At 33.9% G+C, this 20444-nt stretch overlaps 1 protein-coding gene across 1 annotated transcript; it reads left to right on the top strand.

Annotated features, from left to right (window-relative positions):
- The first annotated feature begins 9560 nt into the window (after positions 1-9560).
- Positions 9561-10520, top strand: LOC117028820 (olfactory receptor 10C1-like). Its single transcript, XM_033117680.1, has one exon. It carries the CDS (start codon positions 9561-9563, stop codon positions 10518-10520), a length of 960 nt encoding a protein of 319 aa, XP_032973571.1.
- Positions 10521-20444: the final 9924 nt, after the last annotated feature.

Below are 20444 nucleotides of genomic sequence, written 5' to 3'. Positions count from 1 at the left end.
TAAGGAGGAAGTAAAATTGTCATTATATGCAGACGACATGATACTATAGAGAGAGAACCCTAAAGAACACCAAAAAACAATTAGAACTGATAAATGAATTTAGTAAAGTAGCAGGATACAAAATTAATATTCAGAAATCAGTTGCATTTGTATATACCGATAATAAAATATCAGAAGGAGAAATTAAGGAAACAATCCCATTTACAATTGCTCCAAAGACTATAAAATACCTGGGAATAAATTTAACCAAAGAAGTAAAAGATCTGTACTCAGAAAATTATAAGACACTAAAGAGATAAATTAAAGAAGATACAAATAGATGGAAACACATACCATGCTCATGGATAGGAAGAATTAATACAGTTAAAATGTCCATACCACCTAAGGCAATATACAGATTCAACGCAATTCCTACCAAACTACCAAGGACATTTTTCACAGAAATAGAACATATAATCCTAAAGTTTAGGATCCCGGATATCCTCGGCAATCTTGATAAATAAGAACAAAGTGGGAGGTATCACAATACCCGACATCAAATTATACTACAAGGCTACAGTAATCAAAAAAGCAAAAAGCATGGTACTGGCATAAAAACAGACACATAGATCAATGGAACAGAATAGAGAGCCCAGAAATAAATCCATGCCTATATGGTCATTTAATCTACGACAATGGAAGCGAGAATTTACAGTGGGGTAAACACAACCTATTCAATAAATGGTTCTGGGCCATATACAAGAATAAATTCAAAATGGATTAAAGACTTAAATGTAAGATCTGAAACCATAAAATACCTAGAAGAAAATATAGGAAGAAACTTCTCAGACATTACCCGGAGTAAGATTTTTACTGATATATACCCTCGCTCGAGGGAAGTAAGAGAAAAAATAAACATGTGGGATTATATCAAACTAAAAAGTTTTTTCACAGCAAAGGAAACCATCAATAAAACAAAAAGGGATCCTACTGAATGGGAAAAGATATTTGCCAATGATATATCTGATAAGGGATTAATATCACAAATCTACGAAAAACTCACTCAACTCAACTCCAAAAAAACAAATGACCCAATTAAAAAATGGGCAGAGGACTTGAAGAGACATTTTTCTAAAAAGGATAGACAGATGGCAAACAGACATATGAAGAAATGCTCAACCTCACTAACCATCAGAGAAATGCAAATAAAAACCACAATGAGATACCACCTCACCCCCGTCAAAATGGCTATCATCAATAAATCAACAAACAACAAGTGCTGGCGCGGATGTGGAGAAAAGGGAACGCTTGTGCACTGTTGGTGGGATTGCAGATTGGTGCAGCCACTATGGAAAACAGTATGGAGGTATCTCAAAAATCTGAAAATGGAACTACCCTATGATCCAGTAATTCCACTCCTAGGTATCTATCCGGAGAAATCCAAAACTCCAATTCAAAAATCTTTATGCACTCCTGTTTATTGCAGCACTATACACAATAGCTAAGACATGGAAACAACCAAAATGCCCATCGGTAGATGACTGGTTTAAGAAACTGTGGTACATTTATACAATGGAGTATTACGCAGCCATAAAGAAGAAAGAAATCTTACCATTTGCAACAACATGGATGGACCTAGAGAACATTATGTTAAGTGAAATAAGTCAGACAGAGAAAGATAAGTACCATATGATCTCACTTATTTGCGGAATCTAAAGAAAAGAATAAGTGAATGAACTAATCAGAAACAGTTTTGGAGACAAAGAGGAAAAACTGAGGGTTGCTAGATGGGCGGGAGGGGTGGGGGGTGGGGGGGAGCGTGAGGGGATTGGAGGGCAGTCGGTGACCACAGGATGGCCACGGGGTTTGAAAATTAATCTGGGGAACGTAATTTAGTGGTTACCAGAGGGTAAGGGGGTTGGGGGGTGGGAGATGAGGGTAAGGGGGATCAAATATATGGTGATGGAAGAAGAACTGACTCTGGGTGGTGAACACACAATGTAATTTATAGATGATGTGATACAGAATTGCACACCTGAAATCTATGTAATTTTACTAACAATTGTCACCCCAATAAATTTAAAAAATAATAAAAAAAAATGTAAGATCTAAAACCATAAAATTCCTAGAAGAAAATATAGGAAGAAACTTTTCAGACATTATCCGCAGTAAGATTTTTACTGATATATCCCCTCGCGCAAGGGAAAAAATAAACATGTGGGATTACATGAAACTAAAAAGTTTTTTCACAGCAAAGGAAACCATCAATAAAACAAAAAGGGATCCTACTGAATGGGAAAAGATATTTGCCAATGATATATCCAATAAGGGGTTAATATCCCAAATTTATAAAAAAAACTCACTCAACTCAACTCCAAAATAATAAACAACCCAATTAAAAAATGGGCAGAGGACATGAAGAGACATTTTTCTAAAAAGGATAGACAGATGGCAAACAGACATACAAAAAATGCTCAACCTTCCTAATCATTAGAGAAGTGCAAATAAAAACCACAATGAGATACCACCTCACCCCAGTCAAAATGGCTATCATCAATAAATCAACAAACAATAAGTGCCGGTGAGGATGTGGAGAAAAGGGAACCCTTGTACACTGTTGGTGGGATTGCAAATTGGTGCAGCCACTATGGAAAACAGTAATGGAGTTACCTCAAAAATCTGAAAATGGGACTATCTTATGACCCAGCAAATCCACTCCTAGGTATCTATCTGGAGAAATCCAAAACTCTAATTCGAAAAAATTTATGCACCCCTATGCTTATTGCAGCACTATACACAATAGCCAAGACATGGAAACAACCGAAATGCCCATCCGTGGACAACTGGATTAAGAAACTGTGGTACATTTGTACAATGGAGTATTATGCAGCCATAAAGAAGAATGAAATCTTACCATTTGCAACAACATGGATGGACCTAGAGAACATTATGTTAAGTGAAATAAGTCAGACAGAGAAAGACAAATACCATATGATCTCACTTATATGCGGAATCTAGAGAAAAGAATCAGTGAATGAACTAATCAGAAACAGTTTTGGAGACATAGAGGAAAAACTGAGGGTTGCTAGATGGGTGGGGGGGTGTGGATAAGGGGGAAGGAGAGGCGATTAGAAAGCACAGTCAGTAACCACAAAATTGTCACGGGGAAACGAAAGTCAATTTGGGGAATGTAATCAATAATGTTGTAAAGATTTTGTAGGGTATCCAATGGAACTTGTCTCGTTAGGGATACCACCTCAGGGATGATGTAGATGCCTGATCACTGTACACCTGAAGCTGAAGCTGAACAATAATGAATGTCAACTACAATTTCATTATATGTGTGTGTGTGTGTGTGTGTGTGTGTGTATATATATATATATATATATATATATATATATATATATATATATATTCCACACAAGAAGTGGAGTATACAGCATTAAGAATAGAGGCAGTGGAAATGTAATGGCTGTATGCGATGTCAGAGGGGTAGTATTTAGGGGGAAGGGGGTAATCACTATGTGAGGGATATAAATGATAAATGTTTAACTATTACATTGTTTTGTACACCTGAAACTAATTTTAAAAAAATAAAAACAAAGATAAGAGATATATGTAAGAGATATATCCCCCTGATGATTTAAGTCTTTAATCCATTTCAAGTTAATTTTTGTGAGTGGCATAAGATAAAATTCTAGTTTTATTCTTTTACATGTCAACATCTGATTTTCCCAGCACCGTTCATTAAAGAGATTGTGTTTTCTCCATTGAGTATTCTTGGTACCCTTGTTAAATATTAGTTGCTGTAAATGCATCTAGGTTTTTAAACACTAAGATTAGTTTTTCTTCTACCACATGTTTGATTTTGCTTTATTCATATGTGATTTTTTTCACACCAAGATTTAAAAGTTGATTAAAAAAATTATCATAATTTTTCTCTAGATATTTTTGCCACAAATTTTCCCATGACTATAGACAGAGAAAATACATTCAATTAATCTGAAAATAAAAAATACCATCATAGTTTTTAAGGCCACATCCAAAGGCTCTTTTAAAAATAGTTTCTGCACCACCTCCAGATGCCCCCAAAACATAGACACAGGTTATTCACATCTAATTTATGATGAAGAGGGGGTTCTGCCTCTGTAGATCAGTATATCCCATACATACATATATATGTAAAAAATTTTGCCTCTAGATTTAGAATATTCTTTCTATAAGGCCTCTGTATGAGTCATTTTGATGGAACTTACAAATAAATTCAGTCAAATGACATTTGTTTCCTGATTTGTTTAATTTTTTTATCCATTAGAATTCTTCATAAAAAACAAACAAACAAACAAACAAAAAAAAAAACCTAAAACTGACTCTTGATTTATACAGGAAAAATACTAAAAAGATACTGAGAAGTACAAATTCAAATTACTTATTATCTGACTACCAAGTCTATGGGTTTAATTCTACAGTGAATCATTATTTTACATAAATTTTTTTCTCTTTACTACTTAAAAATACACAGCATTTGTTATTGATATTAATTTATAATAAAAGTTCACAGATGTAAATGTATTTGTATTTTGCAGCACTGATTTTGGCAATTAAGAATTTTGCTTTATCACTTTATGACAGAATTGTATTTTTACTAATTGTTCTTAAGCTTTATCTCCTAACCAAATTTCAAAATTTTTTAGGTGTTTTGATGTTCATTGCAGCTTTATTTACAGTGGCCAAGACATGGAAACAACCAAAGTATCCTTCGATAGATGATTGGATAAAGACGATGTGGTATATATACACAATGGAATACTATTCTGCCATAAGAAAAGATGTAATAGTGCCATTTGTGACAACATGGATGGATCTTAAGATTATTATGCTAAGCGAAATAAGTCAGACAGAAAAAGTCGAGAACCATATGATTTCACTGATATGTGGGATATAAAACTGGAAACAACAAAGGAACAAGACAAACAAATGAAGAAACAAGAACTCATAGACACAGACAATAGTTTAGTGATTACCAGAGGGTAAGGGGAGAGCAGGGTGGTAGATGAGGGTAAAAGGAATCAAATATATGGTGATGGAAGGAGAACTGGTGTGTGGTGAACACACAATGTGATATATAAATGATGTATTATGGAATTGTACACCTGAAATCTATGTAACCTTGCTAATAAATGTCACCCCAGTAAACTTTAATTAAAAATTAATTAATTACTTTTTAAAAAGTAAAATTAAAAAAAAGAAATACTCAACACAGTCCAGATGGAGGTTGAAGAAATGTAGTATCAACTTTTTTTAAAATTTTTTTTAATTGGGGAATATTGGGGAACAGTGTGCTTTTCCAGAACCCATCATCTCCAAGTCAAATCGTTGTCCTTCAATCTAGTTGTGGAGGGCGCAGCTCAGCTCCAAGTCCAGTCGCAGTTCTTTTTCAATCTCGTCGTAGAGAGCGCAGCCCACCGTCCCATGCAGGAATTGAACCAGCAACCTTGTTGTTGAGAGCTCCCGCTCTAACCCACTGAGCTATCTGGCCGCTCCCATCAACTTTTGTTTTGTTTTATTAATATTTTGCTGTAAAAACATATTAAAGATGGACACAGGTTGTTTTCATGTCTTGGTTATTGTAAATAATGCTGCAGTGAACATGGGATGCAGATATCTCTTTGAGACACTGATTTTGTTTCCTTCAGATACATACCCACAAGTGGGTGTAGCAGCAAGAGGCTACGTTTTAAGTGGCCACAGAATTTGGGTGTTGAATACGCATTCACCATGCACACTGAGACGGAGTTGATGCAGCAAAACACTATTTAGTAAATGAAGGAATAAGTAAGGTAGATAGAATAAAGCAAGTAAGACAAAGAGCAACAGAGAGTTTTCACCACCTGAAGAGTGTTTTTAATGCGCTGCGGAACCAAGACAGTGTCTTGGCTTCAGGTGTGTTCAGCGAGCGTCCCAGTCGGAGAGTTCTGACTAGGGCTCCCCCAGGACATTAACTATATAGGTTTTTTTAAATAGATTACCAATTGGGAAAGAATGCTAGGACATAGCGATTACAATTAGCAAGAATGGGGACAATGAATTACAAGTTTCAGGGTAATTATTTAGGGTAGAAGGCAGGGGGACATGATTCTGGCAGTTTCACAATGTACATGAAGTTACTATGGCCACAGGGCAACCTACGTGATTTTATTTATGCGTTCCACCAGCGAGTCAGCTATTGTTTAACCAGGGGGGCTGGCGAGGCCTTCCCAAGTTTACTCCTGCTGACAGGGGAGTCAATGTCAGGGTGCCACCGGACAGAGCATTCCCCCAACGCAACAAGTGGAAGGCACAAAGGGGCACCTAACTTACATTATATTTACTTTACAGTGGGATTGCTGGATCCTATGGGAGTTCCATTTTTAATTTTTTGAGGAAAATCCAAACTGTTTTCCATAATGGCTGTACCAACTTAAATTCTTACTAATAGAGTACAAGAGTTCCCTTTCTCCACATCCTTACCAGCACTTGTTATCTCTTGTCTTTTTTTTTCTCAAGAAAGTATTTATTTATTATCTAGTTTTATTGCGATATAGTTGACATAGATGTTGTATAAATTTAGAGTGTACAGCATAAGCATTTGCAATATTATATATTGCAAAATGATTACCACAATAAGTTTAGTTAACATCTATCACCTTATATAATTATAGCTTTTTTTTCTTCTGATGAAGACTTTTTAAATCTACTCTCTTAGCAACTTTCAAATATGCAATGTGGTATGAACTCTAGTCACAATGCTATACATTACATTCCCACAATCTATTTATTTTATCTCTTGTCTTTTTGATAATAGCTGTCCTAACAAATGTGAGGTGACGTCAAAGTGGTTTTAATTTGCATGTCTCCAATGATTAGTGATGTTGACATATTTTCGTGTACCTTTTGGCCAACTGCATGTCTTCTTTGGAAAAATATCTATTCAGGTCCTCTGCCCATTGTTTAATCAGATTATTTGTTTTTTGCTATTGTGTTGCATGAGTTCTTATATATTTTTTATATTGACCCCTTACCAGATACATAGTTTGCAAATATTTTCTCCCATTCCACAAGTTGCCTTTTCATTTTGTTGATCATATCCTTTGCTGTGGAGAAACTTTCTTGTTTAATTTAATCCCATTTGTTTGTTTTTGCTTTTGTTGCCCATGCTTTTGGTGTTGTATCTAAAAATCATTGTCAAGACCAATGTCAAAGAGAAATATTATTCAGCAATAAAAAAGAAGGAAATCCTGCCATTTATGACCACATGGATTAATCTGGAGGGCATTATGCTAAGTGAAATAGCCAGACACAGAAAGACAAATAGTAGGTAATCTCACTTATAAGTGTAATTTTAAAAAATTTATAAAAACAAAGAAAAGTGAACTGAGGAGTGGGGGAAATGGTGAGATGCCGATCAAAGGGTTCAAGGCTTCAGTTATACGATGAATAAGTTCTGAGAATCTAATGTACAACATAGTGACTATAATTAATAATACTGTATTGCATAACAGAAATTTACTGAAAGAGTAGATCCTAAGCATTCTTATCACACATACAAATTATGTGAGGTGATGATGTGTTCAGTAAGCTGATTGAGGTAATCTTTTACAATCTATACATATATCAAATAATCATATTGTACACTTTGAACATATACAATTTTGTTTGTCAATTAAATCTCAATAAAGCAGGAAAAATTAAATTAAAAGAAGCTGTATTTTGCTTGAAGCAATAGTGATCCTTAAGAAAAATCTTTTAAATTGTTATTTTTTAATTAAAGTTTATTGGGGTGACAATGAATAGTAAAGTTACATAGATTTCAAGTGTACAATTCTGTAATATATCATCTCTATATCACATTGTGTGTTCACTACCCAGAGTCAGTTCTCCTTCTGTCACCATATATTTGACCTTATCTACCACCCGCCTTACCCTCTGGTACTGACTAAATTATTGTCTATGTCTATGAGTTTTTGTTTCTTTATTTGTTTGTCTTGTTCCTTTGCTATTTTCAGTTTTACATCCCACATATCAGTGAAACCATATGGTTCTTAATATTTTCTGTCTGCTTATTTCACTTAGCATAGTAATCTCGAGATCCATCCACGTTGTTGCAAATGGTGCAAATGTTGCAAATTTCATCTTTTCTTATGGCAGAATAGTATTCCATTGTGTATATGTACCACATCTTCTTTATCCAATCATCTATTGAAGGATACTTTGGTTGTTTCCATGTCTTGGCCACCATAAATAAAGTGTGGATATTACTCAAAAAATTTAGAATAGAATTACCATATGACCCAACAATCCCTCTCCTGGGTATATACTCCCAAAAAAATCTAAAAACATTATTTCTTGAGGACAGTGCAAAAAAAACAACTTTCATATTTTTGATAAATTATTTTAATTCCATTAGAATTTGGAATTTCCCTTACCAGGCATATTTATTTATGTTGCTAACAATTTAATCATACATAATGAATAAAGTGAATGCTCTTCATGGGATTTATGAAGACTACTTTGTGTCCTGCACTGTGCCTAATGATATCACAAAGTCCTGAGCAGTCACTGTCTATGTGAGGAGCTTAAAGAAGATTACTCTGGCAAATATTCACAAAGGTTCAATGATTAATGTAATGGCATGATGAAAATCCTTTAGAAACTTTTAGTTTTACACATCAAAGCTTACGTGGCATAACCAACATTAGATTATTTCTGGAAAATGTATTCAAAAAATGAAAACCCAATTTACTTGAACGTTCATTGTTGTTGTTTCTGAACAAATTCCTCTTGAGACCAACATAATTAAGCCATGCAGTAGATGCAATCCCTCTGGTCTGCAGTCAGAATAGAAATACTGCTGATTCTATCACCATGTTATAATTTGGAATTGTAGGAAGTCTAGAAGCGCAGCAAGGAAAAGAAAGTTTACCTGTGGTCCTAGGTATGTTTTCCTATTTATAAATTCCTGTAAAATTACATTGAGGTTGTGGAAAGGAAATTGTTAGTTTAGTTTTCCTGGTTTTTAGCTGCCTATTCATTCTTTTCTAATCAAAATGCATAAAAATATGTATGAAAATGAAAACATAAATGGCTGGAAATATACTCCCTTCCAGATACTTAAGTGTGGTTTTAAAAAAGGCTGTGAAATTTATAAGACCAGAATATAGCACCTTTACTTTTTACTCTAGACACTTAGGTTTTATGTGACTCCTTTACAAATAGAATGCCTACATGTATTACTTTTATAATGGCCTGTGTATATAAGAATATTGAAAAAACAAAAAAATCAGATTATGTAACTTCAACCCATGTTCTCTACATTTCTATGGAAAAAACAAAATCATAAGATCCAGAATTCAAAATCAAGAAGGAATACTGCCTCCATTTTAATTGGGCAGTTATGCAGAAAGCTTTTGTTAAAGGAATCGAAGTGTGTAGGTCGTCATGTCAGATCACTGATCCTCGGAAAGCTCCTTTCTCTGGGGCGTGATAGAGACCTGTGCTAGGTGACCAGATTCTTTAGGTATTATCTGCTATTTTCTCCACAGATGTCTGGCTCTGAGGCTCTGAGGGGAAACCAATCCCTCTGCACCGGATTCACATTTGTGGCATTTTCCTCTCTAGCAGAGTTACAACCTGTGCTCTTCATTGTGTTCTTAATCATTTACTTGTTTACTGTGGCAGGAAACCTCATCATCATCTGCCTGATCTGGGCCACCCCTTCTCTGCACACTCCCATGTATTTCTTTCTGGTTAACCTCTCCTTTCTGGAGATGTGCTATATCACCAGTGTGGTGCCTCAGATGCTGGTTCACCTGCTTAAGGAGACCAAGACCATAAGTGTGGGAGGCTGTGCAGCTCAGATGTATGTGTTTACCATCTTGGGACTGACAGAATGTTGCCTGCTAGCTGCCATGGCTTATGACCGCTTTGTAGCTATTTGTTACCCACTGCATTACACTCTCCTGATGGGCCCTCATGTGTGTTTGAAATTGGCTGCAGCATCTTGGACCACTGGGGTGGTGGTGGAGTCAGCCCAGACCACCTGGATCTTCACTCTGCCCTTCTGTGGAACAGGAAAGATTCAGCACTTTTTTTGTGACATCATGCCTGTAGTGAAACTGGCTTGTGTTGATACCTCTCATAATGAGATTGTGATGTTTGCTGTCTCTGTGCTCTTCATTATGAGTCCCTGTTTTCTCATTCTGTTCTCCTATGTGCGCATTTTTGTGACCATCTGGAGAATCCCTTCAGCAGCTGGCAGACGCAAAGCTTTCTCCACTTGTTCTTCTCACATCCTGGTTGTTTCTCTGTTCTATGGCACTGCCTTGTTCACTTATCTCAAACCTAAGACGGCACACAATCCAGAAACAGACAAAGCAACCGCCCTCATGTACACAGTTGTCACACCAGCTCTGAATCCTGTTATCTATACCTTGAGGAACAAGGAAGTAAAGGAAGCCTTTCAAAGGGTAACACAAAGGGACTCTCTTAGACGAATGGCCTAAACCAGCCATAGTAGACAAACTGTTGTACAGAGAGGTTCCCCAAGGTTTTATGATCCCTCTACCAATATATATTTTCACTGAAGTATTTATAGCATAGCAACCAGAACCCACTTGGTCTGTTCTACATTTTTCAATTGTGTTTAAGCAAAAGGGGACTATCGGGTAGGATTATTAAAAAGTTTCTCATTCATTTATTCAATCAACAATATTTAATCAACATAATTACAGAGCAGCTCCTGGTTCCTGGACACCATTCAGCTTTTCCTTCTACAATGGTTAACAGGATTAAGCTTAGTATGTTTCACATCATATTCCTAAGAAAAATGAAATATTCTTCATGTGGAAAAAATTAAAAGTGAATAGAAAGTAATTAATGCATTTTTAGTGTCAAATATAGACTGTTAGATTTTAAGTTCTTAAATGGAGCACATAGTTTTAATTACTCTGCTCTCTATATATCCTAATAATCATGTATCTTAAATAATCAATGTTAATAAATACTGATGAGTGATGTACACCGTAACACTATAACACAGCTCTACGTACTTAACTTGTAAATCCAGTGAGGGACGCTGATTATTTATCCAAAACTAGATTCTTCCTTTGCTCTTATCCACTTATTCTTTGGTTTTTCATTAATATGAAAATATATTAAGTAGATAAATACATATTTGCTAGGCCAATGATAAAAATATGACAGTTATACAACCTTTTTATCAAATTTTAAAATTGTGAATATTTTACCCCATTTTCCTGTATTTCTTTGTATTGAATGAATAGTACATTGCTTTGTTAAAATTATCATTCTAGTCCAATTAGCACCCTGGCCCTGGTTTTCAGCATAGCGATGATCAGAATCTGGGATTTTTATCAATAGAATTACAAATGGAAAGGATATACCTGGAGATTTTAAACTCAGAGACGTATCATCACTGCAACTATAGGCAGAAAAAATATATTCATTTCCTGTAACTGAACAATATGAATATATGTTCTCTCATATTGAGAAGTGAGTGTTTATGATTATACATAAGATACTGTGCTGACCTTAGATGAGAGAAACTTCACAACAGTAGAATGACTGAATACTTCATAGGCACTACCTATATAATAGCAGGACCTTACCCCTTCCAAAGCTGTCTTTAGTTGTCTCTGGGACACATAACAAATACTTCACATGTAGCCATGTGCGCCAGTACACACACACACACACACACACACACACACACACACACACACACACACACACACACACACCAGTCCAACAGCTGCCAGTCACCACAGAGTGTCTGATCGATCTCTTACATTGTTTTGGTCTCATTTTAAAATACTCACTACTTTGGAAAACCACTTAGAGAAGCTTTGCTGTTATTTATTACCAAGGTATTAAGAAATCCTTGCTTGAGCCAGAAGTCGTGTTTCTGGATATGTTCAACTCCAGTTCTCCAGGATTACAGAATGATGCTGAATTTCCAGAAAGAGAACTGAAATCTATCCTAAATGTAATTCACTATGTATTTGTTTCTACATTATTTATTAATCCTAATGTATAAGAGGCATTTTTGAGTTTTTATCTCCTTAGCAACCATTATCCCTTTGCTTTGTCTCTCTTTGGAGAAATACACCTTCCTAAATTTCAAAGTATGTGTTAGCATCATAGAACATGGGTGAGTATGTCACCAAAGCCTCACTGAGGAGATTGGCTTAAAGTTTGATCCATGGCTCAGTAAGTTCCAATCAAACTAACTCTTAAGTTTTTACTTAAGCAAACAAGAAAAAGGTGGTATCTTTCCCATTAGATGTAAACTTGGGAAGATATAACTCTGGAGCTCCTGAGGGCTATAGCACAAGGAAAGAGAATAACCTAACTGTAATGTCAATGGGAGGAAAACACAGCCTACAGCTGCATGAATCTTGAGTCATGATGACATGTAGGAGGATAAATCTAGCTTTAGTAATACACTAACATTTTCTATTGCATGAGACAATAATGCCCCCCCTTCTTCTATCATTTTCTTACATCATTCTGACATGAGGTATTCCTCACCAGTAACTGAGAAATCCTCAATACTTCAAAAGCCATTTTAACTGAAGCTCTAGAGATTTAGATACAGCTATTTTTTTTAATCTCCTAGAAAATATTAGTTATTGCCATACATTCTTTTTGTAGTTTGACATATCCTTGTTGGTTAAAAGGTTCAGTGGTTTCCCCTACATATTTCATGAATTCAAACAGATTTTAACAATCCCATTGTTTAATCAAACAAATCTAGCATGCACTTATCCTTTAAGAGTAGTTCAAGAATAACACAAATTTCTTCAACAAATATTATTCATATATTACAGGATAGACAATTCAGAGTCATCTGTTTAGCAGGATTCCTGAGGATTTTAATTTTATGAGGTTTTTCTATTTTCCTCAAAAGGAAAGGGCTGAACAAATTATACAATGCAAAAGTAATCTTTATGACAAGATTGCCTGACTCAAGAGAAATTTCCTAAGTACACGAGCCAAAGTATATGGTTAGTGTCCAGTCTCTTTTCAAAAAAGATACACATGCACTATCATTGTGTTTTAATTCTTGAATTTTTAAAAATAATGTTTAAGTAAAACTCAAAAAAATGTTTTCTCAGTTTCTATGTACAGTTGCCACAAGGGAAAAGTGGATGCCAAATATTTGTTAATAATTATTGATCAATCAGGAAACATTGATTAATCTGGCAACAAGGATAATAACCCAGAATAGAATTTTATATACTTATAAATTTTTACCAAATTATGCATGTTTTCAATATTAAAAATGCAATCAATTCAAGTTACTAATGGCTGATTAAAACCCTCATAAGAAAGCAAATGACATACAGTATATTCAAACCCCACCAGTTAAAGAGGTCATTCAGACGCAATTTATTTTATTTTACTGCTTAAGGTCAGAATGACTACTGACTGGCCATTTGAAAAGCTCCCTTGCAGTGCCATCTGGTGGAAAGAATTTATAGTGATTGTATCTGAATGTATGTCTTTTCTGGACATTTTTACACTTTAAAATAAGATCCTGAGATTATCATGCTAAGTGAAACAAATCAGAAAAATTCGAGTACCATATGACTTCACTTATATGTGGGATATAAAACTGAAAGCAACAAATAAACAAGACAAACAAAGAAACAAAAACAGACAACAGTTTAGTGGTTACCAGAGGGTAAGGGGGGAGGGGGAATGGTGGAAGAGAGGAAAGGGGGTCAAATATATGGTGATGGAGGGTGGCCAGTTAGCTCAGTTGGTGAGAGCGAGGTGCTAATAACACCAAGGTTGCCGGTTCGATCCCTGCATTGGCCACTGTGAGCTGTGCACTCCCTAAAAAAAAAAAAGTGCATATATATATATATATATATATATATATATAGTGATGGAAGAACTCACTCTGTGTGGTGAACACACACATATAGATGATGTATTATAGAAATGTACATTTGAAGACTGTATAATTATACTACCGAATGTTACCCCAATAAATCTAATAAAATTTTAAATAATGTCTGACACATTCTGATATTTTAGCTCTCAAGGTGTGACATATACAATTTAAGTACAGTTATTACATTTTTATTAAATTATTTAAAATTTACCCAAAAAATAGGATCATTCCCTCCTTTGCTCCTTCACTCTGTTTTATACATATACCAAGAGAAGAACATGTCACACATGGCTAATTTCTTGTCACCTAATTCTATTATTCTCTATAGCATTTATAAGTCCTGGAATATCTTTCCACAATAACTTCTAAGCTGCTTGAGAGGAGAGATGGCTACTATCTACTCGACACTGACGTCACAGCCATCAGTGATTTCTATAACATTCGATCCAAGAGGTCCACAAGTTGTATCTCCATCCTTCAAGGAAGAGATATTTATTATATAAAATAATAAATAAATAATTGAGTGGTTTTTTTTCAATTCTAAGTGTTCCTACATTTGAAATATCCAGGTGAAAAAATAGAGCAAGTTTATAAGAGTGAACAGGATTGTTGTGCAGGTAAGGTTTAACTTCAGTCATTTGGGTAGATAAATATTATACAGGACAGAAGTCATTATCATTACACATTTAAAGGCCTTATACAAGAGATTTATTCTCAAAAATGAAAAGGGTAGAATTAGAAACAATGGGAGGAAGTCACAGGAAAGCACCTTCCCTCTGAGTATAAAGAAAAGCTCTCTAAGAAGCAGAGCTTTTTGAAAATGAAATCGACTGCCTTCAAAATATGAAATTCTTAATTGATGAAATGATTCAAGTGTATGCTAACTAATTACTGACTTAGGAAGCATATAGACAGGATTTACTTCGAATTGTTTCTTAGATTCAGTTATTTAAGGCACTTCTATAACATAAGAAAACACAACATATGTTGCAAGTGAAAGTGTTAAACACTAAAATTTAAATCTCCATTGTCTTCCTCCTGCCTACCCCCATCCTCTAGCTTTAGGTAGAATATGATTTTCAGTCTTTCAGGGGATTATTTATATGCATGAATAGTAGAAGATAGACAACTATAATTAAATATTTCTTTAAGAATAATTAATTTCTGCTCCATAATCATCTGATAACCTACCATTAAAACTGAAATTCTCTTATTTAACTAAAAATGATTAACAAGAATAGCTATCTACTTTAGGGGAAAGCTTTAAAATTTAAAACACTACCTCTCTTACTTAAAATAAGAAATTTCCCACCTCTAAGTGATATGAGATTCTGGAAAATGTAAAAGAAACATTTGAATTATAGCTTAATTATTTAGTATTTGGAAATAGCTTCAACAGAAGGTGTAAAATGTTATATTTTTTACCAAGAGCTAACATAGTGCCCTGTTTTCCTTTTCAATTACTCTGAAGGTATAAGTATAAAGACCCTCTTGCACTGTTTTAGGTAAATCACAGATTTGTTATACTCACCATTTCACTTCCTTCTTTCATATTTACCAATTTTAGTCACACAGTCAGAGAATTCCTCCCTATAATTATCTTCCCAGAGTTATTCCTAACTGTTGGTGGGTGACAGGAGGAAAACTCTTTTAAGATAACTGACTATAACAGATGTCTTTGGAAGAATTGGACAAGGATTTTTTTTTTTTGTAACCATTACTCAAATCCTGTGTATACTTAATTGTTATTATAGTTGGTTGTAATGTGATTTTTATATTTATTTGATATAAGTCCTCAGAGCATTAATGGTGAAGTTAAATCATTATTCTGTTGTGTGGCTGCTCTTATATAAGGACTAGATGAGAATACTGCCTCATACAACATAGTTTCTAATATATTTCAAAGCAACTACTCAATCTAAGCAACCAGACAATAGTCCTAAGTTTATATACATGTGTATGTGTGTGTAGAGCCTTAAAAAGAATACAGATAATAAGAGTATATTAAGTGAAGTAAAGATTATAATGTATTTATCTGATTGACTAATGGAAATATCTTCTTTGAACTCTCCCAATAAAATTTTTGGAGCATCTCAAAAGATATTGTTTAATGGTATTTTGCCATTAACTTAATTTTTAAAAGGAAAACATATATTTAAAATGCCAAGAAATTGGGTAAAATATCATTTTTAATGTGTGTACTAGAAGTAAGAAAATCTGTGGTTCAAATTTGTGTATACATGAGGGAACCAGTTTTAAAAGAGCTCTTATTTTTCCCATTTATTCCAGGTTATATTTATTAAAGCTGACGAATAATATAAGATCACTATTTCTATTAAAGGATTAATGAATGTCAATAAATTTGAAACTAACTTCCAGGGATTAAGCAATGTAAAATGAGTTTAAACTGGAAGCTATAAATTACTCTTTCAAATAAATTTTTAAAAAAGACGTGGTCAACTTCATGGACAGTGTAGACGCCTGACCACTGCAGTGTACACCTGAAGCTGAAGCTGAATAATAATAATGAATGTCCACTATAATTATATATATATACACTCCAGGATGTGGAGTACAGCATAAGGAATAGAGTCAGTGGAACTGTAACAGCTATATACAATGTCAGAGGGCTAGTAGATTGGGGGAGGGGGATTATAACTTTGTGAGGGGTATAAATGTCTAACTATTACATTGTTTTGTGCACCTGAATCTAATAATAAAATAATAATAATAAAAGACATGTGGTCAAGGGCAGATATAATTCCCCAAGGAAGGAGTCAAAAGATAGTGTTTGCATATACATTAAAGTTACTTTTAACTTGTGAACTCTTTGGAAACTATTCTAATAATGCTAACATCCACCCAAGAGATTCTTGTGAGTGTGTGTGTGTATGTGTCTAATGACAAGCATGAAAACTTAAGGAAACACTTGTCTCTTAATCTATTTTCTTTTTGACATTTAATGTACCACTTAAAACTATTTCAAGCTTGAGTTGCCCTATAATCTCCTACGAAGGGATTTCTTCAGTTTCTTTCTAATTTTGTTCTTTGACTAAATTCACTTTTTAATAGGGCCCAATGAGACTAATTAAAATTGTGAATTACTTTACATGGGCTTTATTTAAGATAAATGATACAAAAGTTTCATTCCACCAGTGGGAATTGCCTCTTGCCCTGGTGTAACCTACAGCTAATTATGGCAAAACCAGCTCAATTTGTCTGAGGAAGTTTGAGAAATTAGCTACCCTGCACTCAAATTGTACCTTGAGACCAATGGGGTCCCATCTCTCTTACTAACCTTCTCAAAGGTATAATTCCGTCTCGCGTAGGTATCTCTCTAACTGGCACACTTAACTGTGAAAATGGAATCTTATTTTAGGCATCCCCTGGGAATCACACTATTTGGAAACCATCAGAGTAGAACTGGCTCCAAACATACTACCCTAAAGATGACTTGGTTTTTAATTTAAAATTAAATATTCTCCAAGGACAAAGATGGTTAATGGCAACAATAAAGGAGTGCTATGTGAGTTTCTGATTGGTGTCCAGGGTTTAAAGATGTAAAGATGCATTAAAGACGTAAATGTCTTTTGACTATAAACCCCAAAAGGTGTATTAGACACTTCAGGTAAAAAGGATATCTTGCAAGTATTTTGTCCTCTTACATAATTAAGATATGATACCCCTCAAAAAAAATTAATCAGAAAATTTCCTCCTCAATTATACAAATTCTCAGAGCTGAGGGGAAAAAACCCTAGTTATCAAGAAATATTTTTCTCTTATCTAATATAAATATGGATGAAGTATTGTGAAAAAATATGGAATTTGAAATAAAGAGAGTCGGATTCTAGTGGTGAATTGGTACCAATAAAAAGTGTACATAATGGCTAATCATTTTACATTTGGAGGATTTCTCATTTAAAATTCTTAAGAATTCCAGCCTTATGTCACAGATTCTGTTAAAGACTAAATTTAAAAATCCATGCAAATTAATGTATACTCCATTTCCTGTTCTATTGCCAAGGCTGAATCATATGCAACTCAAAAGACCAGGTACCAATCATATTTTAGAGAAAATGAAACAAACATCTAAAACGAGATTTGTCAATTCCTTTAAATTACTCATTCTAATTTCACAATCCTGCCTGTTAAACACAAGTTATCACTATTACGTGTGTTCAAAAATTGCCATGATTTTCTTCTTCACACTATTTCTTCTTTGTTCCACAATAGAGAAATAGGAATTTAATTAGAAATCAATAATATAAATAATAATAATAATAATAATACATCTAGAAAATCCCCAAATAGCTGGAATTAAATAACAGCAAAAAGCAAGTTCAAACAGACAACAGTTTAGTAGTAACCAGAGGGTAAAGGAGGAGTGGGGGTGGTAAAAGAGGGTAAAGGTGGTCAAATATATGGTGTTGGAGGAGAACTGACTCTGGGTGGTGAGCACACAATGTGATATATAGATGATGTATTATAGAAATATATACATGAAACGCATACTAATCATTGTCACCCCAATAAATTTAATTTTAAAAATAACAATAAATAAATAAATAAATAAATAAATAAATAAATAAATAAATAAAAAGCAAGGTCAAAGCAAGAATGAGAAAAAGAAAAAAATTTAACTGAATTATTTTACACTGAATGATAGTGGAAAAAGGTATCAAAACTACTGAGATAAAGCTCAAACAGGGCTTAAAGAAAAATATATAGTGATGAATGTATATATAACAAAAAAGTCTGAAAAAATTAAGATTCTACCTTAAGAAACTAGGAAAACAAAAAAAACCAAACTTCAAAATAAATAGTAGAGGTAAATAAAGAGAAGAAAGCACTGAAATACAAAATAAAAAATAAATTTAAAAACAAAACAGGAAAAAAAAGTAAAGAAAAATATTATCTACAAAAAGGTTTCTATGATAACATTTAAAAAATTGATAAAACTCTAGCCAACTGAAAATTTAAAAATTGGACACAAACTAACCAATACCAGGAATAATAGGACATCAATACAGATTCACAGATATTAAATAATTATTAGGGAATATTATGAACAGATTAGTGCCAAAAATTCAATGATATAAATGAAATTTTTAAATTCTTTAAAAGACAAAAACCACTTTTCCCCAAGGGAAATGAAAATACATGTCGCCACAAAGCTATGTATATAATTGTTCATAGCAACTTTTTACATAAATGCTAAAAAGAGAAAACAAACCAAATGTTCAGCAAGTGAATGGATAAACAAATTACAATGTATCTATGTAATAAAATACTACTTAGCAATGAAAAGAACAAACTGCTGATATAAATATATCTCTAAAGCATTATGCTAAGAGAAAGATGTCATCACAAAAAGATAAATATTATATGATTCCATTTATATGCAATTGTAGAAAAACATTATCAAAATCTATTTTTTTAATTTAATTGATGTTGGCAAAAATTACTTACGATTAAAATAGAAAAAAAAGGAAATCAATTTTCTTTTTTTATTATTAGTTTCAGGTGTACAAAACAATGTAATAGATAGACATTTACACTGCTCACAAAGTGATAACCCCTCTCCTCCCCCAATCTATTACCCCTCTGATATTATATATAGCTGTTACAATTCCATTGACTCTATTCCCTATGCTGTACTCCACATCCCGTGACTATATATATATATTAAATTACAGTTGACATTCAATATTATTCAGCTTCAGCTTCGGCTTCAGGTGTACAGTGCAATGGTCAGGCATCTACACCGTCCATCAAGTGGTCTCCCTAATAAGACAAGTGCCCATCTGACACCTTACAAAATCTTTACAACATTATTGATTATACTCCCCCAACTGTCTTTCATATCCCCGTGGCAATCTTGTGCTTTCTAATTCCCTCACCTTCTCCCTCATTCCCATCCCCTTCCCAACTAGCAACCATCAGTTTTTCCTCTCTATCTCTGAGACTATTTCTGTTTAGTTTGCTCATTTATTCAGTTCTTTAGATTCCCCATATAAGTGAGATCATGTCGTATTTGCCTTTCTCTGTAGAACTTATTTCACTTAGCATAATATCCTCTAGGTCTATCTATATCATTGCAAATAGTAAGATTGCATTCTCCTTTATGGCCGAGTAATACTCCATTGTATAAATGTACCACAGTTTCTTAATCCAGTCATCTATTGATAGGCATTTCAGTTGTTTCCATGTCTTGGCTATTGTGTATAGTGCTGTAATAAACATAGGGGTGCATATATTTTTTTGAATTAGCATTTTGAATTTCTCTGGATAGATATCTAAGAGTGGAATTGTTGGGTCTTAAGGTAGTTCCATTTCCAGTTTTTTGACATAACCTCCATACTAATTTCATAGTGGCTATAATACAAATATTCTTATATTGATAAAAATTAAATCTGGAGCAAAATAAAACCATCCTCAAATTATATTGAACTGATAAAATAGCTTCAATATATAGTACATATACTATAGAAACAAATTACCAAGT

This window comes from Rhinolophus ferrumequinum, chromosome 10 (genome assembly GCF_004115265.2).
Source record: "Rhinolophus ferrumequinum isolate MPI-CBG mRhiFer1 chromosome 10, mRhiFer1_v1.p, whole genome shotgun sequence".
Lineage (NCBI taxonomy): Eukaryota > Metazoa > Chordata > Mammalia > Chiroptera > Rhinolophidae > Rhinolophus > Rhinolophus ferrumequinum.
This window is presented reverse-complemented; position numbering and strand designations above follow the sequence as displayed.

Coding starts and splice junctions, on each gene's coding strand:
- LOC117028820 (XM_033117680.1), top strand. CDS start 9,561: ATGTCTGGCTCTGAGGCTCTGAGGGGAAACCAATCCCTCTGCACCGGA.